Below are 23,461 nucleotides of genomic sequence, written 5' to 3'. Positions count from 1 at the left end.
TCGACCCTACAAATTGACCCTATATCAGAAAAAAAAATCGATATAACCTTTAGACAAAATAATGACCTCTGACCCCTTTTATTCAAATACAGCCTATTTAGAGAATTTTTTTTTTTTTACCAACCAATCATTCCCGTTTTAATTCTAATTTCCTGTCTCATTTTTTTTATTGTAATGCTGACAAGATATGTCACATTTAAGTAAAATAAGTGTTTAATGTCTTTGTCATGTTTTTCTGCTCTTTTGCAATCACAATAAAATAGTTGTGCAGAACTACAAGTGTTTATTTAGAAAAATCATGGGGAAGTATTAAAACAAACTTCCTGTTACAAGAACATTTTAACCGCTACCAAACAAACCCAGGAACCTCTTCTTCCCTAAAAAAAGAAAGAAAATGATATCATTCAGTTTGTGTTGCTGGTAAAATGTGCACAGTTTAATCACAAAACAAACATTTGTGTAATTAGCCTTTTCTTGAGTTCTTGTGTCAACAGCCCCGTGTGACAACATGCCCCGCTCTGCCCTTTAGCTTTGCATAACAGGGTAGTAAAATATGTTTCTTGTCCTAAATTTGTAAAACTGATCTCAGACTTGTACATGCTGTACATGTCATGCAAACTCACCGTCTTTTTCGAGTACGGTGTATGTGGTCTCCATTCCGGCCTGGATGTGGTCAGTGACGTGGCAGTGCAATAGCCATGTGCCGGAATACTGCGGACGCATGGTCACTGTCTGGAACGTCCCGGGGAATAAATCAAACACGTCTGTTCGATGTGTACCACTGATCTGCAGTAAAAGACAACAGTCATCATCACACTGCTGCTCTGGAACAGTTTTACAGTTTCTGAAGAGTGAGTGAGGGAGTGGATGGGTGAGTGAGTTGAGTGCGTGTGTGTGTATGAGTGAGTGAGTGGATGGGTGGATGAGTGAGAGAGTGAGTGAGTGAATGCGTGCAAGAGTGAGTGAGTGAATGAGCGTGCAAGAGAGTGAGTGAGTGAGTGGATGGGTGGATGAGAGTGAATGAGCGTGCAAGAGTGAGTGAGTGAGAGTGGATGAGTGAGTGAGTGTGTGTGTGTGTGTGTGTGAGTGAGAGTGGTTGGGTGAGTGTGGGTGAGTTGAGCGAGTGGCTGGGTGAGTGAGTGAGTGACTGAGTAAGTTGTTGGGTGAGTGTGGTTGGGTTGAATGAGTGAGCGAGTGAGTGGTTGAGTGAGTGAGTGTGTGTGTGGGTGAGTTGAGCGAGTGAGCGAGTGGCTGAGTGAGTGAGTGACTGAGTAAGTTGTTGGGTGAGTGTGGTTGGGTTGAATGAGTTAGTGTGTGTGAGTGAGTGAGTGGTTGGGTGAGTGTGGGTGGTTTGAGCGAGTGGCTGGGTGAGTGAGTGAGTGACTAAGTTGTTGGGTGAGTGTGGTTGGGTTGAATGAGTGAGTGAGCGAGTGGTTGGGCGAGTGAGTGAGTGGTTGGGTGAGTGTGGGTGGGTTGAGTGAGTGAGTGAGTGAGTGGTTGGGTGAGTGTGGGTGGGTTGAGCAAGTGAGCGAGTGGCTGGGTGAGTGAGCGAGTGGTTGGGCGAGTGAGTGAGTGGTTGGTTGGATGAGTGAGTGAGTGAGTGGCTGGGTGAGTGAGTGAGTGAGTGGGTGGGTTGAGTGAGTGAGTGAGCGAGTGAGTGAGTGGTTGGGTGAGTGAGCGAGTGGTTGGGTGAGTGAGTGGTTGAGTGAGTGTGGGTGGGTTGAGTGAGTGAGAGTGAGTGAGCGAGTGAGTGAGTGGTTGGGTGAGTGAGTGAGTGGTTGGGTGGGTGAGTGAGTGAGTGAGTGAGTGGTTGTGTGTGTGAGTGAGTGAGTGAGTAAATGGTTGGGTGAGTGGTTGGGTGAGAGTGAGTGAGTGAGTGAGTGAGTGGTTGTGTGATTGAGTGAGTGTGGGTGGAGTGAGTGAGTGAGCGAGTGGTTGGGCGAGTGAGTGAGTGGTTGGGTGAGTGTGGGTGGGTTGAGTGAGTGAGTGAGCGAGTGGTTGGGTGAGCGAGCGCGTGGTTGGGCGAGTGAGTGAGTGCTTGAGTGAGTGTGGGTGGGTTGAGTGAGTGAGCGAGTGAGTGAGTGGTTGGGTGAGTGAGTAAGTGGTTGGGTGAGTGAGTGAGTGAGTGAGTAAGTGGTTGGGTGAGTGAGTGAGTGGTTGGGTGAGTGTGGTTGGGTGAGTGAGTGAGTGGTTGGGTGAGTGAGTGAGTGAGTGAGTGGATGGGTGGGCATGTGTGTGTGTGTGTGTGAGAGAGAGTTTTTGAGTGAGTGAGTGAGTGAGTGAGCGAGTGAGTGGTTGGGTGAGTGTGGGTGGGGTTAGTGATGAGCGAGTGAGCGAGTGGTTGGGTGAGTGAGCGAGTGGTTGGGCGAGTGAGTGGTTGAGTGAGTGTAGGTGGGTTGAGTGAGTGAGATTGAGTGAGCGAGTGAGTGAGTGGTTGGGTGAGTGAGTGAGTAAGTGGTTGGGTGAGTGTGGTTGGGTTGAGTGAGTGAGTGTGGTTGGGTGAGTGAGTGGTTGGGTGGGTCAGTGAGTGAGTGGTTGTGTGAGTGAGTAAGTGGGTGAGTGGTTGTGTGAGTGAGTGTGGGTGGAGTGAGTGAGTGAGTGAGTGAGTGAGAGTGAGTGGATGTGTGTGTGTGTGTGTGTGTGTGTGTGTGTGTGTGTGAGAGAGAGTGAGTGAGCGAGTGAGTGGTTGGGTGAGTGTGGGTGGGGTTAGTGGGTGAGTGAATGAGGGAGTGAGTGAGCGAGCGAGTGGTTGGGTGAGTGAGTGGATGAGTGAGTGAGTGAGTGAGTGGATGAGTGAGTGAGTGAGTGAGTGTAAGTGGGTGTGAGTGAGTGAGTGAATGTGAGTGAGTGAGTGAGTGAGTGAGTGAGTGAATGAGTGAGTGAGTGAGCAAGTGAGTGGTTGGGTGAGTGAGTGAGTCAGTGGTTGGGTAAGTGAGTGAGTGAGGGAGGGAGGGAGAGATGGATGGATGGATGCTTTACCTTGTAGTCAAAGCTATGGCCGTGAAAGTGTGCAGTGTGCATGTCCACCTCGTTTCCCATTCCCATCAGATACCAGTACACTTTATCTCCGACCTTCATGGTCAGGCCTTTAAGGTTGCCGTAGACTAAACCATTGATTCCTGTAATAAACAAAGGAATAACCATTAGTTTTACATTAGAGCTTTTAATAATAATAACAGGAACATTCATTGATTTTTAATGCTGAGGCAATGATGCTTTAAAGGAAATGAATTAAAAGAGAGATTTCTCATGGAGAGTCTAAAAGAGCTAATAGTTACTTAGAACATATTTTAGCATGCTAAACCATTTCATGAGAAGAACTCAATTATTTTAAAATTAATAAGTCCTTACTAAGTAACATGTCCTCGTCCTCAAAAACCATGACCAAATCTATGCAACCCAGAACACATTAAACTCACCATGCATTTTGTTGCTTTCGATAAACTCCTCATCCTCCTTCAGTTCTTTTGGAGGGGTTTTAACGTGAGTTTTGATGTTGTCATCCAGATACCAAGATTCATTCTCATCAAAGACCATGAAGAGCAGAGCAAACTCCTCAATCTCTTTCTTCAGCCCCAGTGAACGTGCCAGGCTCTTCTTGCAGATGACCAGCGGCCCGATCAAACCACTGTACATGTCCTGCGCGGGAAGAAATCAGATTTACATAGATTAAAAACGTTTTAGACACCATGGGTCATAATATTGTTCTATAGATATAATTATGCAACCGTCTAAGATTTTGACAAAATTCTAAGGCAGCATCACAATTGCAATTAATGCATTTCATTGAAAAATAAATGACCCAAGATGGTGGGCAGTCAAGAAAATAAATACACTTTATTTATAAAAAGTAATGAATGTATTCAGAAACAACTGTTAGTGTGATAGTGTGAATGTTTGTGTGGTTTTCTCCTGGTTCCTGAGTGTTTGAGATTAAAATCTGCACATTCACAGAGTTCGTCGAGTGGGTGCTGGTGTGCAACGAGTCCCAGTTCACTGTCTTCCCCGCTGAGGAAGAACTCACCAGCCCCACTCTGACTCCAGAGCCGCCAGAGACCAGCCATCCACCACCAACAACGACCGCCACGATGGAGTTGCCTGTGCCCACTGCAGACCGTGGAGGCCAGCTCATCGCGATGGACGAGCCCGAACCAAAGAGGAGGTCGGAAGGAGTCATCGCCCCGGAGCCCATACCACCGCTAGAGTCTGACCAGGTGAGTGAGCCGATAACATCGTTTGTTGTGGAGGGAGTTTTAGTGGAGTTTGAAGGGATGGAGGGGAGAATAACCCTGCCGTGGTGGATGTTAATTATGGACTCTGGAAGGTCTTTAAGCTCCTCTAAATAAAATTTTGAGGTTAACTTTATGGACTTTTTTGGAGAGATTATTCCCAGTCTCCCTGTATCTCCAGCGCCCCTGTCTCTCCAGAATACCCACCCAGCCTCCCTCTCCTCCTCCTCAATCAGCCAGTTCCTCAGCCCCGCCTCCGCTGATGTCCTTCAGTCCCTCTTCAGCTCCCACATGCTGTGAAGACCTGCCCAGTGTCTTTAGGCCACCAGCTCCACCCAGCACAGAGGATCCCCTGTCTCCGCCTCCAGCCTTTGTACCCATCGCTTCATCTCGGCCTGTCGACACATCGGCTCAACCCTGGCTCCTCGGCTACACTAGAAACCATTGGCCATACGGCTTCTCCAGGCTCACTCATTCCGTTGGCTACGCCTTGGTCTGCCGTCGACCTGCCTGCACATTCGGCTCCATCTGGCCTTGCCTCCTCAGTTGGACTATTTACGACGCGAGGGCATCCCTTTTTTGGGAGGGGGCGGACTATAACATGTATGGTCTGTCTCATATGTTTCATTGTGTTTTTGGTTTAGTCCTGTGACCTAATTTTTCCCAGTCTGTTTAATTAGTTATGTCATTCACCTGTGCCCTGTTAATTTACTAATTAAGTTCCTTTGTTTGCTCTGTATACTTAAACCCTCCGTTCTCCCTTAGTCTCTGTCTGTTCTCGTTAATGTTTGTGTGGTTTTTCTCTTGTTTCCTGGGTAATTGTGTGTTCTTCTTCTCCTGGTTCCTGAGTGTTTGTGATTTAAAGACTGTTTCCTGGAATTATTCCTCGTCGTGCAAGTTTCTAATATACCAAGTTATGTGACAACGAATTGCCATGAGACGTGTTGGCAAACGGCAAGCTCATTAAGGTTTAAGAAATAGCACACCTGTTTTCTTGGATAGACAGGAGATATTCTGGACTTTCACAAAATATAAGATCCAAACTGGCCTTTGGTCCCATGACCTTGTTTCAATGGTGAGAAAGGTACCTTAATAACATCTACGGTGGAGTAATATGCTCCGACACTGCATTCCTCCTGCTCCTCTGTCGGCCCAGAATTCTTTGGGAGGTACCAGGTATAGGTCTGAGTTTCTCCTTGAGTGAGCAACATGAGTGAGCATGAGTGAGCTTTAGACTTAATGAACAATAAAAACTTTGAAATTTGTCTAATTTACAACTGTCAGATCATCTTGTCCTTTACCTGGACGTGTCAGGGCGACATGGGGACTGTCAGTTTTAACTCCATGGGCATGTATGGAGTACGGTCTCTTAGCCATGTTCTTAAACACAATCTTCACTTTTTCTCCTACTTTACCATGGATCATGGGTCCTGAGGTGAGCAATACCACAGCTGAGCATATTCTGAATGTTTACAAACATTTACACCAAATAATGAGTCAACCATCAATATACAGCAAATTCTGTAAATACTTACCCATAATTCCCAAATGTTCCATATCTGCAGGTCTGTCCTTGGGTTTAGTGAAGGTTTCATCAGTGTACTCTCTGTACAACACCTTCTTATATTTTGAACCAATGAATTTCCCTTCTTTCTTGAGGAACGCGTTGCCTGGACTGAATATATCAAAAATAGATATGATTCAGAACTTGCATTCATGCTTTAATGACAGTACAGTCTAAAAACATGTTCCTTTTCAAAAAATATAGTCTGAACAGTCTTTGTAAATTCAATTTAGTCCAAAACTACACTACATGTGAAAATGAAAATTCTGTCATTATTTTCCCACTCTCATGTTGTTCCAAACTGGTAAAACTTAAACCTTAGTTGATCACAGTCTGTCACAATTTACTCAAGAACCAATGGTTTGCTTTGTTGTCACTGATGTGGTTTTTTGCTGATTATCTTTTTCTGAAACTTGGTATATGACCAGATTTGCCTTCAATCACGCTGAACACCTTAGGTGTTCTTCAATACCTTAAATATAGTTCCAAACGTAGGTTCAGGAAGAGTCTAATCATTCAGTCCTGGCAATCATCATTATGAGCGTATATAAGCAAGCAGCAGTCACTGCACCATCCCAGCTACAATTCCTCTGGCATCCCTCCACCTCCCCATCTCCTTCACTATTTCTCCCATTACGGGAGCCGCAGTTCTATGTATCACAGTTATAAACTTATAAGGTTAAGCTTACGCAGAGCCTCGGGTTCGAGCCTCCTTCGATGACAGCAATTTTTTAAAAATATTGTGGATTACTTACAAAGCACTAAATGGTTTAGCTCCCCAGTACTTGAGCGAGTCCTTCACGTCTATTGCGATCTCAAAACTCTGGCCAGTTGATAATACCTAAAATATCTAAATCGACTGCTGGCGGTAGATCCTTCTCCTATTTAGCACCAAAACTCTGGAACAGTCTCCATAACATTGTCCGGGAAGCAGACACACTAGTTTAAAATCTAGACTAAAAACACATCTCTTTAACCTAGCATATACATAGAAAATGATATATTCCTATTATTCAAATCAGTTAAATGGTTATTAGGCTGCATAGATTAGGTCAGCCGGAACCGGGAACACTTCCTATAACACCCAATGTACTCGTTACATCATAAGAAGAATGGCATCTACGCTAATGTTAGTCTTTCTGCTTATTCCGAGGTTTACTGTAATCAGCCGGATCCGGGCCGTATCCAGATCAGATGGAGGACCTGCACCTGGACACGACCACAACACATCCCTGAAGTGTCAGCAGAGATTGTGACAACTAGACTCTTATCGAAGGCCTCATCGACATGACAGCCATCAGCACTGATCCTCAACAAACCCGTCTCCATACTGGCGCGACTCTGATCTTCAACCAGATGAACTGGATAATATTCTGATTGTTCTGATCCAATCTGACCTCTGACCTGTAATGCTGCCTGAATCATAATCATACACTGTTCGCTCGTTGACCAGAGGAGAACTGAGCGACTGAGTCTGGGTTTTTTTTCTTCTCCATTCTGTCACTGATGGAGTTTCGGTTCCTGCCACTGTCGCCTTTTTCCATCTTTGTTGCCATTGGCTTTTGGCTTGCTTAGTTGGGGACATTAAATTTAACATTAAATTTAATATTCAACAATAATATTGATCTGCCTGCTCTGACACTATTATACAAGAACTGAACTGAGCTGAACTGAACTTACTCCAGAGCGGCTATATATATATAAATGAACTAAATTAATAACTTTTTTTAAAACAAAAATGAAACATCACTGAACTTACTTAAGCTGGACTGTGACGCTATTTTCTTCTGGAAACAAACTTTTGTGAATTATTTTCCTGTTATCTCTGTAAAGCTGCTTTTAAACAATCTGTATTGTAAAAAGCACTTCATAAATAAATGTGACTTGACTTGACTTGACAGCAATCCAATATCGTTTACCATTACCTATTAAGACTGGATGGGCTGGCAAACTCTTTAAATGAAATTTGCCAAGTACTGTTAGCAAACGGGAGTTCTGGTGAAGGATGTGGAATACCTGTCTTTCAGACCATGGAGCATTTGTTCCTCCCAGGTGCGGGTGGGTGAATAGTCCCAATCCATCTCAACTGCAGCGATGTAATACTTCTTCTGGTGTAGCATCGTCTCAGACTGACGGTTCCAGAAGTGGCACTTCTCCACAGTGTAGTTGGCTCTCATGCCTCCATGATAATGATCTGTGGTTTTACAGCTCACCTCAAACTGTCCTGCAGACGCAGCATGTTAAATCATCAGAACAGCACAATGTGTAATACTTTGAAGTTTATCATAAATGCATATTTTTGTGATTATGTTTTTCTTGTTATACACACACATCTACATTCAGTGAAACTCCAAACCTGTATGACTTTCTTTCCTCTGTGGAACACTTTATTTAAAAAAATGTTTAAAATGTTTTTGTCCAAACGATTGTGGTGAAGTGCGGTTCATAGATAGCTCAGCGGTATTTAGAAAAAGAGTATATAAAGGGCATCCCCAGATTAGCGAGATATTGTGTCATTATTGCGTCATTATTGCGTCATGATTGCGTCATGGTTGCCGGTACTCCACTGCTGTGTTTGAGGTAGGTGTTTGTTTGGCATGGCTACGGTTGGGCATCTATATTGTTTGTTCACTAACTTTTCGGGAAGTCCCGCTTGACGGTGTGCAAACCCACTCATGTTCCTATGGTCACCATAAAGAAAAACTATGTCATCTAACTTTGTTTCTTGCGAATTTTAGGCCTGTAAATTGGCCGTTTGATCGCGACATGGCTCAGTCTCGACGCTGCTGTTTCGCTTTGGTTTTTGATGACTTCTGATTATATAGTTTTCTTGTTGCTTTGTTGTACGTCAGCTCATATTATGGTGTTTATGATTTATTTAGTTTAACTTGTTATTCTTTTCAGAATTCTTTTTGATTTATTAATACTTTTGTAATTGTCTCCTTTTGCTTCTTTTGTTTAGTGTTATTTGTTTTTCTTTCCTGGTTTGGCTACCAAGCTTGCACTTAGATTTGAAGCCTTAATTTAATTTGTTATTTGTTTTGTGCTTTTCCTTTATCTTCGGTAAGGGATATTTAATTTATTTCAGTTGTTCTTATGTTTGTGTTATAATTGATTGTCTTCTTTTGTGTTCTGCAGGAGAAGGAAATGCATGCAGGTTGGTACAACATTGGTTGGATACTTGTCAAGCGTTTCAATATAGCTCATAATTGTTCTTCGACATAGTGAGGTCAAAGATTGGACTGTACCCATGCTGTCAGGCTCCATGATGACGGTGTGAGAGATATGAGGAAACACATTGATGGTGTCTCTCCTGGTGTCTTTGTAAAGGAACCTGTTGCCCTCAAAGTAAAGCCCATGGATGTCTGTCTCTGATCCTAGCCCGGACAGATGCCAGGACACCTTATCACCTTTACACATACTCAAACCTTTGAGATTCCCATACATGAATCCATTGAGCGCTGTGAATGGTGAACAAATATTAGTTTGGATGAAAGAGCAAGCAATACGATTTGTGTGCTGCAGAAATTCGTAAACGTTTTATCAAGGAATGTGACTTGCACTCACAGTGCATTTTATTGGACTCTTGAAAGTCTTCATCATCTTTCTTTACAGATTTGGGGTCTTTCACACTTCTTTTGATGTTGTCATCCAAATACCAGCTCAGGTTCTCGTCAAACACTGTCGCAAGAAGGTGAAACTCTTTATCCACGTTTTTCTGGAATGGAAAATAAATATTGGCAAAGCTGTGAGCAAATAATTGTTACACAATATTGTTGGAACTCAGAAATTACAAAGTTCTCTGCCTATCTCTGCCCCTGTTTTCAGCCACCAATCGTGTAATAATCTCATCTCAACATTTTGCAAATAAGAAGAATTCTGCATAGCTCATTCGGCGTCCGTCTCTCCCACCTGCTTTCCTGATTTGAGGGTTTTTGGCTTGCAGATCAGAAGAGGTCCAACCAGCCCAGAGTTGGTGTCTCGGATGGGATCTACCGCTGAGTAGTACATGTAGGTGATGCAGTCTGGATCTTTTTCGGTGGGTCCTCCACCCTTAGGCACCACCCAATCATATTGGTAAGTGGTGTCAGGACGGACCAGTGCAGCAGGAAGTGGCTCAATCACCCCTGAAAGAGATGAACAACGAACAACTTTTTACATGTCATAATTGTTTTCTTGCCTTATAGGTAATATGAAGGATGGGAACTGATTTTATCCATTAGGAATTGATTGAATTGTTAAAAGTGGGGGTTCTATACAAAGATGAAGTCAGAGCTGAATATGAGTTTGCAGTTGAAGAGTTTGCCCCTGGAGGGTCAATGTTTGCAGAGTTTAGCTCCAACACACTTGACTGGAAGACTCTAATGATCCTGAAGACCATTATTAGCTAGTTCAGGTGTATTTAATTAGAAATTGAGCACACTTTGCATGATGGGGCCCTCCATGAGCAGGTTTGGACACCCCTGGCATAGTGGATCCCAGAATGCCACTTTTAAAGGACTTTTTGACTAGAATAGGGAGGTTAAAGGTCAAGTTTACCTTTGAAAGCAAGACAGGAAAGTCTCTAGCATCCCTGCAACTCTATGTAGGACATATGACTTGGAAAATGGATGGATGAATAGATGGATGGATGTATTATAACGACATATTTTTTTCTATGGAGTAATGTGAACTGCTGAATTGTTCACAATTAGACCAGAAACAAGTCTTAAGGAAGATCATAGGGTGAATTAGATTGTATTTTCCTCTCTGTTCATTCTCAGAAAAGCCAGTCATGCGCTCATAATCCCCCAGATAATTCAAAGAGGGAACTTTGGTCTCATAGATTTGGACTGATTTGTTTGAGTCCAGCCAGGACTGGAAATTACACTTGCGCAATGATCCCTGACCTTGATTCGACATTTGACTTAATAGACAACAGTCTGGAATTGCTTATCCCTTAATGTCCAGATCTTTTTATATATCATTGAGATCTTTTTCTTACTTGCTTCTTTCTTGAGTTCACGAAGCTTCTTGGCAGTGTATGTCTCTGCATAAAAAAAATAAAAGAAACAAATGAAGACTGTCATAAATTTTATACATTTATTTTAATGATGTTACTTCTTTTACCTTCCAGGACGTTGTGGTAGAGTGTTCCATCCATTTCTATACTATACTGCACTCCGTGAGGCTGAATACTGTAAGGCCTGCTTGCTTTATTTCTAAACGTCACTTTAATTGTGTCCTCTTCCTCTGCTCTGATGACTGGACCTAAAAAACAACTCAAAGACGTTAATTTGTGCTATTAATCTCAGTAAAATCAAAACATTGAAATAAATTAAAGACAAATAATATCTGCAAATCACTGCAACAGCCTCATAATAATATCACAGTTAAAGGAAGATTCCTTGTTAAACACAATGTTCTGTCTACAACATCTACCCAGAATTCCCAGGTGCAGCTCCTCTGGGGTCCTGTCTTTGCGCTTGGTGAATGTGTCATCAGTGTATTCCACATATTGGACCTTCTTGTATTTGCCCCCGATGCGATCATGGCGGGTATCAAAGAAAGTGTCAGATACACTGTGGATATTCAGAGACAAGCTTAAATTCAAGGACATTCCCTTTGACTTCAAGATGGCTCTCAGTGAAGATCTTAAAACAACATTGTTACCTGTCATCAACAAGTTTCTTCCCTGTATACTGATTTATCTCTGTTGGTGCATAATCCCAGATGATTTCCTCAGCAGCAATGAAATACTGTCTCACTTCTCCAAACGGTCTGGGTTTATGCACATTTGGGAAACACTTCTTTATCTCAAAAAAGGCTTGCATGCCGGCTAAAAGTGGGGAGAAATGTAATTAAATCAACACAGCAATTTACAGGTGTAACGATGCAACATTTACAATCAGATCTGGCCTGTCTGTACCTTCCAGATGATCATTGACTTGACAGCTGAGGAGCCATTGGCCGGGATTGTCCGCAACCATCTCTACATTAACAAAAGTAGCCGGGAACAGACTGACAGTATCAACATGGTGCCGTTTGTTCGTCAGGATCTGTCCATGGAAGAAGGCTGAGTGGATGTCCACCTCGTTCCCCATCCCAAACAGGTGCCAGTGGATCTTATTGCCCATGCACATGCTGAGGTCCGGCAAGTTGCCGTAGACGTACCCATTTATAGCTACAATAAAGTTTACAAGGGAAGTTGAAATTCCTGGATAGTTATTCATACTATTTTTAATAAATAGTAGGCAGTATGTATTATATACTGTACAGTATGCTACTATTATAGGTAGTTAATAGATGTGTCTAGAACAGGGTTTGACCTGTTAGCATGTTATCATTAGTCATTATTGCAAGACATTATTACTGAACTCACAGTGCATTTTGTTGCTTTCCACGAATCCTTCATCACTCTTGCTGACTTTGGCTGCTGCTGAGCAGTAGGTCTTGATATTATCATCCAGATACCAGCTGAGGTTCTCGTCAGACACCGTAAACATGAGGGTGTAAAGATAGTCGGCTGTCTTGTCGCCATGAACATCTAGAGTGCCTAAGAATTGCACACACACACAAAAAAAGAATGATTCATTATTAGTGGACTATATCAGAACTTGAAGTGTGAGAATTATACAATTACTTTTATGGTGGTCAGCTTTTTATATGAATTTGTGTCTGTAATTTTCAGTACATAATCTGTTGAGTTAGCCAGATGTTCAAACTTATCTTTGAAACTTTTTTAAACAAAACACAGGTATTTGTTATATAGGCTATTTGTGATCTATAAATCTACTCTCTATTTTAAAAATACACTGACAAACTTGTATTCTAACTGGGTGCTTCCTGAAACCCTGAGTGAAAAGACTGTTTAAAAATGCTTTTTACTTAATATGCATAAAATATCAGACCTACAATGACAAAAATCAGATCAAATTTTTACTCCCCCCTCAGTAAATATACGCATATTATATTTTATGTGTTTTGCACAATAATTCTTCTTTTAAGATGTTTCTATTCAAGCTGTAGACAAATCTAAATTATCATGTTTGAGGTGGGACTACTTTTAAGTGGATGAATTTGTCATTAATGTAAATTCTTTGTGTGTATCATATTAAAATCACTGCATTCACACGTTTACATTGTCATAATATGAGTTGGAAAAACCCCCCAAAAAAGACCCTCCCCTTGAAGAAATCAGGACAGAAGTGGTTGAAAGTGGACAAAAGAGACATTAAAACACCAGGTGTAAATGGGAATGCGTCTCCCTCGTCTACTTGTGATCCGAACGACCAAAACACATTTTAATAACAGGTGTAAAAAGGGCCTAAGCGATTCTCTCAAACTAGCCTCATGCTAACGTATAATGCTGGCTATACTTTTGCTTGCATTTTAAAGTAGCTTGTATTTGAACCCAAAACATTACTGTAATCAGGGGGGTCCTAGCATGTGAACCTTGAAGTGAAGAGAAAGATTTGTACCTTTTTTACATATAATGAGAGGTCCAATGAGACCTGAGGCGATGTCTTTGGGGGCGCTAACATGGGAGTGGTATATTCTGGTCAGGCAGCTAGTGTCGTCTTTGCCAGGAGAATGGGAAGACGGTAGAGTCCAAATATAGGAGAACGACTTCCCAGGGGCCACTGAATCGTCTTTTTTCTCCTCCTTTTCTGTTGAATCAGGATACAGTGCTCCTGGAGAGAAATACAATATTCACAGTATTTGCAATTTATGAGAAAAAGTTAAACTGATGAAATGAGTCATATTTGACATAATTTGCGCGCGCACCTTCATGGGTCTTGTTGTAGCTGAGGCCGTGTGCGTGGATGGAGTACGCTCGTGTGGCCATGTTCTTCAGGTGCACAACAACCGTGTCATCTTCCTCTGCACTGATGAGGGGTCCGAGGTAACCCAGCCACTTGGGTTTCTCTATCTCCTGCCTGTAGGTGGCGTCAGTGTATTGCTGATACACTGCCTTCTTATACACCCGCCCGATCCGCTGCTCTCCCCTCTCCAGAAACACCCGTGCATCTCTGCCAAACACCAACACATCATTCTCTGTGAGGCTTTTACCTGCACTCTCTCACTCACTGAAAGTCTACCCAGACGGCAACATAGTGTCGGCCCAGATCCGGCCCACATCTAGTACAGATTGGTATCCACACGTACCGGGCCGGATCTGGGCCGACACTATGCTTTGCTGTCTGGGTAGTGACCTGGCTACAACCCTACCCTACCCTATTTCTATCAAAATGTCTAATTCTGAGGAGTAGCAGAGATCTTCTCATAATGCTGCATGATTTGAGATATCATTCATAACCACTGCATAAACATTTTGGAACGAGGCCATTTCTAAGTGTTTCTGTGGGGTTTCTAGAGTGTTGCTAGGCGGTTAATAGATCATAAATAGGGCGCTGCTAAATGATCTCTTAGTGCTCATTTAATTGTCCACCATTAAAAAATATTAAGTCCAAACTCATATAATACTTAGAGTTAACGGTTTGTTGAAGATCCAGACTCTAAAGCTGCATTCACTCTGAAAACTATCTGTAGAAACAAAGTTACCAGAACTCAATCATCTTCAGTTCGAAAGTTGAAATCATTAATTAGCAACATAATCAGTATGAAGCGGCAATTCAACGTTATGCAAATGAGCAGCAGCAGTGCAGTGACGTCCAGTGGGAGTCGCGAGATTGGAAACAGTGATACCACAGTTGAATAAGTACTAGGCAGAAGCAATATACAAGTGGAATTGTCATTAAAGTTCTAAAGAAGGCTACGATTTACAATCATATGTTCTAAATTGGAACTAGAGTGTACTTTTAATGTTTAAATGTTAAATCAAATGTTATTATAATCTAATTTCTTGCGTACAGAACTCATAACTCCTGTATATCAGAAGTGTTTGTACTCACTCATCTTCTTTTATGGTTTTGTTCTGAATCAGATTTTTACCACTAGGAGCATAATCCCACTGAATCTCCTTAATGGCAATGAAATATTCCCTTGTGATTGAAGACACGATTCCAGCACAACACAAAACCCCGAGCAGAGTCCACTGCAGCCCCTTCATGTTGGATCAGTGGGATGTGACTATCAGAATGGAGCAGATGCTTCGCTTCTTTAATGATAGAAGGTGACCGCGGTCAGCCAATCACAACAGCCGTGAAGAGGGCAAGTTGAATAACACACACACAGCTGGGCGGTCTGGCGGTACATGACCCTGGGAATTTACTGGCAGTGTGTGACCCGATGGACTCTAGGAAACTAAAGTTTTCTTTGCAGTCATCAACCCTGATAAAGGTTGGGACTGAATCGTGTGTTAATATCTCCCATTTGGCTCTGAATTAAGACATTAATTATGTTGTCTTGGTTAGACCATTTATTCCATACCATACCAACCACAGAAGGTGTATGGACTGGGTAAAAATTGTAAAGAAAAGTGGTCACCTCAGTGCTTAAGTGTGTTTGTGCATGGTAGACACTGCTGACCAAAAAACCCCAACTGTGATTGCATTGCGTAAAAATCAATAGGGCTTTGAGTGCTTTTCTCATGTTGAGTTAAGAAATGTTTATCTGCTGGGAACTGACAGCTCAGCAGTTAAAATACCTTGAAACCCAATTGCAATGCACTGGGAGAGATCATTTCAAAATAATGAAGCAAGCTAATGTATGCTAAGGCTAACAATTTGACAGATCACACCTCATACTTCTGAACCCGTCAAGGAGAGATAAGGCAAAAGTTAAGAATTTTAATGAATACTCATAATGTGATAACTGCATATGAAGTAAAAACTACACATCATGTAATACATATTACATTATTATTGTTATTCATCATTATTAAAATAATCGTTTTCTCAAAACGTGATAAAATCTTGAGCTCATAATGTAATAAAAAATTTTACTTGAGAAATGTATTACATTATAAACTCACCAAAAACATTGTCATATTGTCATAATTGTAATAGCTTTTAAAACATAAAAAATATTAGTATTCCCTTAAAGTAATTTTTAAAAAATCTAAATCCAGTCCCTGCCTACTACTACTACTACTACTACTACTACTACTACTACTACTAACTACTACTACTACTACTACTAACTACTGCTACTAACTACTACTACTACCACTAACTACTACTACTACTACTACTAACTACTACTAACGTCTCGGTTACATATGGTAACCCTCGTTCCCTGAGGTGGTGAACGACGAATAGGAATCTCGCTAGAGAGGCCAATCTACTTCGAGTGAAACTAAAACAAGCCAATACACATTGGCGTGCAATCATTTGCATCAGCTGTGCAGCCTCGCAGCGCGGGTATTTAATGAGCAGCTGGTGTGATTGCACTTCAGTTTTTTGCTGAGGAGCCAAGCCTGAAAAAGCTGGTCGCCCCGGTGGGTAGCAGCAGATGTGGTGACAGGACGTACGTCTCCATTCCCTCCCTCAGGGAACGAGGGTTACCATATGTAACCGAGACGTTCCCTATCGTCCGGTCACTACGTCGTACGTCTTGGTGAACGACGAATAGGAATCCCTACCAAAGCGCCACAGCTGCTGCACCCCATCCAGCGCCCTGTGTAAGCCTCCACACCTTCTTGCCTGGAAGGACGATAGAAGAGGGCTTACACCAAGAGTATCCATCACTGTTGTGCCGTGATAACCCATACAGTGAGATTATTGGATAACACTGGGAATCGTGCCCAATCTGAGGGAGGGGAACGCTGTGGGAGCCACATTCTTAAAGAGAGTTATGTGGGAATAGACATATGGACTAACCCGAGGGTTGTACTGCATATGAATAGTGGGTGACTTAACCCAAGGGAAAGACACAGGCTTCCGTTTAGGAGCAGCCGTGGAAAATATACACATATGGGATCTGGGGAGCGCTAACCAGGCTCGTAGAGACCGTGCAAGCGGGACCAAAGGGACCATAGGCGTACCCGGAGTGGGGCAGCGAGGTGGAACACAGGGACTCGGCTCGGGAGGCTTTCTCTGGGAGGTGGCCTGTAGCGGAGTCTGAGTGTGCTGAGCAACACTTACCTGGTTCCACGGGGCCGGAGGTGCAGGAGGCGGCTTGGTTGCGTTCTCGAACTGCACACTGCTGCCTGCTGGCGATAGAAGAGGTGGATGAGAGTGGTGAGGTTTCTCTCCTCCCACTGCTCTCCGGGCCCTCTTCGGACCCCGAGACGGAAGAAACTGCTCTTTTATTGAAAATTTGGGTACCGCTGGTTTTGAGGCCAGCGGCGGAACAAAAACAAAAGGAAAATGAAGATTTTCCACCCAGCCCTCTTCCGGGGGATGGAGTGATGCGGTCATCGTCTCCTGGAGAGCAGTCCCTTCTCTGGGATCCATCCTAGGACCATTTCATCGTCCTAGGGCCGCTTGTTCCTGGCTTTGCCGCCCTTCTTGGCGGGGGCCTGGATGTAAAAGGTAAAAAAGATCTGGCAAAAGGTGCCATCCACGTCCCCGTAAGCTCCTCATGCACTTCTGGGAAGAAAGGCACTGGGGTGGGTTGCTGAGAACCAGCGCGCGCCACCCCGAGATTCCAATCTTCCAACCTCGAGGGTTCAGGACACGGTGGAGGATTCCACACGAGCCCGACCCCGTTGGCGGCCCTGGAAAGCATGGCCATCATCTCCTGGTCCGTCTCAGGCACCACTGGCACACCCGAAGGAGGTAACGGTGCCGAGTCGTCATCCGCGGAAATGTCTGACCCACCCTCCGATACAGCGATTGACATCTGATCTTCGCAGGGAGCCCCAAAGGAGACAACCGGTACACACCGCGAGGATGGTCCAGCTTTCTCCAGTGGTGGCTCAACTGGCTGCGGAGCGTGAGAGGGGTGAGGGCTCCTAGGGGGTTGGTTCCCCTACTCACCGTAATCCTCAGGTCTCCCATGTCACTGCCCGAAGCAACCCTCTGAGGAGGATTGGATCGAGGCAGAGGCACGGGGACTCCCATTTGCAGGAACGTGAGTCTCGACCGCAGCTCCGCGATGGTCATCTTCCCACAATGGGTACATGACTCATCCACAAAAGCTGCCTCAGCGTGTTAAATGCCCAAACACACGAGGCAGCGATTGTGACCATCCCGTGAAACCAGGTAACGACCACATCCAGAAACACACAGATAGAAAGTCATCTTTAAAAAGACGCGTTCTATCTGTGTAAGCTCTTTTAGGGACTGCTCTCACTGGTGCTGAAACACGCAGGGGAACAGTCACTGCGAACACAGACGGGAATGTGTCTCTCTCTCTCTCGCTGGCAGGTCTTACCAGCTGTAAAAACAGCTTTTGAGGACTCTGATGGAGCACCTTACCAGCTGTTATAACAGATGTATTGTTTGCTCAATACCAAAACAAAAAAGACAGAGAAAAAGAGAAGAGAGAAGAGAGAAAAAAAAAGACTGCTCGCGCTGCTGTGTTGTAACACCCGCACCGGGAAGGAGAGGTCCAGAAAAGCTCGTTCTTTGATCACTCTGTGTAGACGCATCGAAGTGCTTGGCTCAGAAGCAGAAAACTGAAGTGCAATCACACCAGCTGCTCATTAAATACCCGCGCTGCGAGGCTGCACAGCTGATGCAATTGATTGCACGCCAATGTGTATTGGCTTGTTTTAGTTTCACTCGAAGTAGATTGGCCTCTCTAGCGAGATTCCTATTCGTCGTTCACCACGATGTACGTCGTAGTGACCGGACGATAGGGAACTACTACTACTACTACTACTACTACTACTACTACTACTACTACTAACTACTACTACTAACTACTACTAACTTCTACTAACTACTACTAACAACAACTACTACTACTACTACTACTAACAACTACTACTACTACTACTAACAACTACTACTACTACTACTACTACTACTACTACTACTACTACTACTAACTACTACTAACTACTACTACTAACTACTACTAACTTCTACTAACTACTACTACTACTACTACTACTACTACTACCTACTACTACCTACTACTACTACTATTATTACTACTACTACTACTACTACTACTACTACTACTACCCGACTACTACTACTATTACTACTATTACTACTACTAACTACTACTACTACTAGTATACATTCTGTTAAATTACAAAACACTGTGACCTAAAAACCAACACTGTGTACAAATTCTGTAAATTCTCTCTCTCTCTCTCTCTCTCTCTCTATGTGTGTGTGTGTGTGTGTGTGAGCACAAGTTAAGTAAACATTTCTTCACTTTGATACAAGTTACATCAAAACAAAACATCAGAGGGCATGTTGAAGAATACAGTACAACTTACAATCATGTGCAGTGGTTATTATAAAGTCTACACACGCATGTTTGGTTTTGTAATGTAAAAAAGAAAGAAAGATAGATAAATAAAATCTGATGCAATGCCATAATTGTAATTGTAATGCCAATGTATAATTGTTTCACTCATACATTATGTGCTGACATTACCTTATGAACTGTGATTACATTAGAAGTTGCTTCAGTGAGTTCATAATGCAACAAAGTTCTCATACAAAAACCTATTATATTATGTGAAAAACATTACATTGGAAAATCGTTATTACATTATGGGCTCAAGATTTTATTACATTTCGACAATTATTACATTATAAAAATTTGTATTACATTAATAATGTAATACCTATTAAATTATGTGCAATTATTACATTATGCTTTGTTATTACATTATTAATTGCTGCTACAGTCCCTCATTATATCAAAAAGTGTATCCAGTATATTTCTCAAAAATTCACCTTTTGTGCTTCACAGACATAAGAAAGTCACACAGGTTTGGAAATTGTAATAACATGAGGGTGTATATATATATACACACGAGGGGGTATATATATATATATAAATGTTGACTTAGAAAACCAAACATTTTCAGCAACATGAAGTCTCCATGAGGCCTCAGCTGAAGGCGTAATAAATTACAGAAATGATGATGAGGAAGAAGATGATTGACAATCAGGGAAGGGTTACAAAGCTATTTCCAGGGTTCTGGAACACCACAGAACCATAGTGACATCCATTATCCTAACCCTAACCCATCCTAACCCGAACCCGAACCTGAACCTGACCATAAGCCTAACCACAGTGACATCCATTATCCTAACCCTAACTTGGACCAGATCTGGCTGAGCTTCCAGCATTCCTCTAAAACAGGGGTGGGCAAACTTTTTGGCTCAAGGGCCACACTGGGTTTTAAAAATTTGACAGAGGGCCGGCCCAGTAGCAGATTATGAAGCACGATCTCATGAAAGTGCGTATCTATACCACAAATTTTATTTCTCGTGCCATTTATATGCCAAAAATGTTGTTTTTTTTTGCGTGCATGCTACACACTGTAAACCCCTTGGTTAGGATTAGGGGTGTGGAGTGCGTGCCTATTATACGCCATAAAGTGCATATCATATGCACGCGAAAACATATTATGCACTACAAAAACAATTCGTGGTATTCGCACTTTCATAAGATCGGCTGAGCAAACAGACAACGTTGTGGCAATGTCTGTGCGAAATTCAACAACTGAGAGACGACATTCTGACAATAAATTTTTTTATGCTAGATATCCCCCATTTAGCATGTTTTGATGTTAATTTTTAAAGATGTTAGATAATTATAGCCTATACTTTTTAAATATTGTTTATCCTTATTATTATTTAATGGCCTAACAGTAAATTAGAAACAAAACATCTGCAAGTGTACACTTAGAAGAGTAAAAATTACAGGTTACGTTAATTCAACTTTATTAAAACTGAATGGCAATTTGCACTTCCAAAAGTCATACATTTGTGGAAATAAACGAATATACTAATTTATTTTAAGAATAATAAAATAAAAAATAAAAGGCAAAGGGAGATCAGAACATTTAATGAAAAAAAAAAAAAAAAAAACCGGGTTCTGTACATGGCAGACAGGGGAGCGTAGTCGAAAGCCGGACGATAAAGGTCGGTAAACGGAATCGGGCAGGATACATCCACAAATCCAGAGGAGCAAAGAAACTAAATAGCAGACAAATCAAAGGAAAAACTAAGGTGTGCAAGCGGTTACCAAACATTTTTTTTCTCATTGAGTTTCCAAAAAAGGAAAAAGTCTATGCGCTCAAGTTGCTGTCTATTTGGTTTCCATGGTGACGCGTCATTGCTTGTTACGTGACACACCGCAGCCACAACAGCGCTGAATGAATGATGATCTGCTTTTATGTCATTTTTCCTTTTTTACATTTGTTAGCTATGGCATGCAATATCTGATATTCCAATTGTCAAATATATGCAACGCAATATATATATATATAACGCAAAGTATTGCAAGAAAAAAGGCAAAATTAATGCGATCTTAAGACAATTTTTTTAAATACTCGGCGGGCCGGATTAAACAGCCTAACGGGCCGCATGTGGCCCGCGGGCCGTAGTTTGCCCACCCCTGCTCTAAAAGTACATAAAGGACTCATCCAGCAAGTCTCAAGAGCCAAGGACAGCATCCGAGGAACTGCAGGACTCTCTAGTATCAGTAGAGGTCAGCGTTCACAAAGACACAAGGAAGAGTGGTAAAGCTGAGGAACATTTAAGATCGTCTGAATCTTGCCAAAAACACACCTTGATGATCTTCAAAACTTCTGAGAGAATGTTCTGCTGTTCAAAAGTGGATCTGTTTACATCTGGCGCTAACAAACCCAGAATTTCACAAAAAGAACATCATACATACAGTCAAGTGATAGTGTAGTGGCATGAAGATGATTTGCTGCTCCAGGGAAACTTGACCTCATTCAAAGAAATGTTAGTTTACACTGTAAAAAAAAAAAAAAAATCCTAATTTTACAGAAAATAACTGTGATTTTTTGACGATCATTTTCTTTCATTTTAAATTGTACTCAAAACACTGTAAAATTACAAATAATATCTGTAAAATAAAATTTCAGCTGTTATTTTAGGTATTGTGACATTAATGACAAATTCCAGTAATTCACATTTTTTATACAGAAAATTTATTGTATTTTTCATACAGTAATTTAAGAAAACAGAAAAAATACTCTATGTAAAATTACAAATATAATCTGTAATTAAACAGTAACAAAACAGTTAAATGATAAAATGGTCAAATGACTGTCAGCCCCCCAAAAAACTGTAAAACATCCTAAATTAAATAAACTGAAAAACACAGTTATTTTACAGGTATTTCCTGAATAATCACAATCATATACCTTCATTGTAAAAAAAATTGTAAAAAAAAGGGTCAAATGACTGGCAGCTACGCTAACAAAAACCATAAAATTAAAGTCAAATATTCTAATTTAAATAAACTGAAAAAACACTGTTATTTCACAGGTATTTCCTGCATTATTATGATCAAATACCTTCATTGTAAAAAAAAATCGTAAAAAAAGGGTCAGATGACTGGCAGCTGCGGCTGCCAAACAAAAACCATAAAATTAAAGTAAAATATGCTAATTTAAATAAAGTGTAAAACACTTTAAAATAAATTTGATGTCACCATGATTGAGATCAGTGTCTGCTTTAGTTGGGCTCATGACCCTTGAGTTGTTAACTTTTGTTTTTCTCTGTCTGTTTTAACTGTGTATTTGATACACATTTGTTATAGCAATAAATGAAGGAGAAAATATCAGATGATATTGGTCAGTTAATGGTGATGTTATAGTCATCATATGATGATCGGATTCACTGACATGACAGTCAAATCTCGGAATATAATATCTTAGATTACATAATATGTAGATAGAATTTAGCGTTATACAACATCTATAATTAATGTCATAATTTTTCACATAACCCTTGAAATATTGTAGGATCAGTATTATAACAATCTGAAATTTAAAAAAATATATTATACAGAAAAAGTTTTGAGCTGGTTCATTTTGTTTAGTAGTATAGAGACATCAAGAATCAACATATGAATCTCCCAATGGTGACAATCAACAAAGTTGTCACCATTGTTGCGATTCATACGCTGATTCTTGATGTCTGAGTGAGTCTATATGATCCTGTCAAAACATTTTCTGTATAATGACTTCATAAAATCTGAGTATCACAGCACTGCTGGATCTTCTATAGCAGTTTTATCATGCAGAATTAACAACTAACATTTATCAACTTAATCAGACATTACACTTCAGATGGTATCAATGAAGCTGGAGACTACATGATGACTATTATCACTAAAAAGTGAACAACATCATCTGATCTGAGTTTCTCTTGGATTTCTGCCATAACAAATATGCATCAGAAACACACAGTTAAAGCAGCCAGAGAAAAACTCATGTTAAACAATAAAAGGTCAAGAGCCCAACTAAAGCAAACACTGATCTTCATCATGGTGACATCAAACTTTATTCTTTTCAATAAAACTTCAACTTCTAAACCTCTGTTAATTCTCAATAAGAATGTTAGTATGAAAGAAATCAAGTCTGGATTGTAATAAGTGAAGATGCTGGGATCCTGAGAGATCTGTTAGTGTTTAATGTTCTGTTAGGGTTTAAAGTGTTTCTGTATGGTGTGTTTTGTGTCACCATTGTGTTGAAGAGTAGAGCCTGAGCTTCAGTCCAGGATGAGCAGAGGAACCCTGATGATATGCTGTGTGTTGCTTTATTTAACAGACTGTAACTGTGTAGTTGCTGATGCAGTGATGCATAGTCACAGCAAATCATGCATGTAAT

The 23,461-nt window shown here is 41.5% G+C and overlaps 1 protein-coding gene across 1 annotated transcript in view; it reads right to left on the bottom strand.

The window, feature by feature from the left end:
- The window catches only part of cp (ceruloplasmin), a 16,752-nt gene extending 1,818 nt beyond the window's left edge, over nucleotides 1-14,934 (bottom strand). The window contains exons 1-20 of the mRNA XM_079890293.1: nucleotides 14,688-14,934; nucleotides 13,561-13,805; nucleotides 13,254-13,466; nucleotides 12,155-12,328; nucleotides 11,702-11,956; nucleotides 11,446-11,611; nucleotides 11,215-11,354; nucleotides 10,903-11,043; nucleotides 10,778-10,822; nucleotides 9,706-9,920; nucleotides 9,361-9,511; nucleotides 9,042-9,254; nucleotides 7,810-8,017; nucleotides 5,765-5,904; nucleotides 5,531-5,659; nucleotides 5,318-5,424; nucleotides 3,420-3,639; nucleotides 2,980-3,119; nucleotides 624-786; nucleotides 1-377 (exon numbers count right to left, since the gene is read on the bottom strand). The exon at nucleotides 1-377 is cut by the window's left edge and continues 1,818 nt beyond it. Coding sequence (XP_079746419.1) covers nucleotides 340-377; nucleotides 624-786; nucleotides 2,980-3,119; nucleotides 3,420-3,639; nucleotides 5,318-5,424; nucleotides 5,531-5,659; nucleotides 5,765-5,904; nucleotides 7,810-8,017; nucleotides 9,042-9,254; nucleotides 9,361-9,511; nucleotides 9,706-9,920; nucleotides 10,778-10,822; nucleotides 10,903-11,043; nucleotides 11,215-11,354; nucleotides 11,446-11,611; nucleotides 11,702-11,956; nucleotides 12,155-12,328; nucleotides 13,254-13,466; nucleotides 13,561-13,805; nucleotides 14,688-14,845 — 3,261 coding nt within the window. The 5' untranslated portion in view covers nucleotides 14,846-14,934 and the 3' untranslated portion in view covers nucleotides 1-339. The remainder of the gene's footprint in view (nucleotides 378-623; nucleotides 787-2,979; nucleotides 3,120-3,419; nucleotides 3,640-5,317; nucleotides 5,425-5,530; nucleotides 5,660-5,764; nucleotides 5,905-7,809; nucleotides 8,018-9,041; nucleotides 9,255-9,360; nucleotides 9,512-9,705; nucleotides 9,921-10,777; nucleotides 10,823-10,902; nucleotides 11,044-11,214; nucleotides 11,355-11,445; nucleotides 11,612-11,701; nucleotides 11,957-12,154; nucleotides 12,329-13,253; nucleotides 13,467-13,560; nucleotides 13,806-14,687) is intronic.
- Between the last annotated feature and the right edge of the window lie 8,527 nt (nucleotides 14,935-23,461).

Source organism: Squalius cephalus (assembly GCF_949319135.1).
Source record: "Squalius cephalus genome assembly, chromosome: 13".
In the NCBI taxonomy this organism is placed as follows: domain Eukaryota; kingdom Metazoa; phylum Chordata; class Actinopteri; order Cypriniformes; family Leuciscidae; genus Squalius; species Squalius cephalus.
The sequence above is the reverse complement of the archived record's forward strand: the minus strand, read 5'-3'. Positions and strand labels throughout refer to the sequence as shown.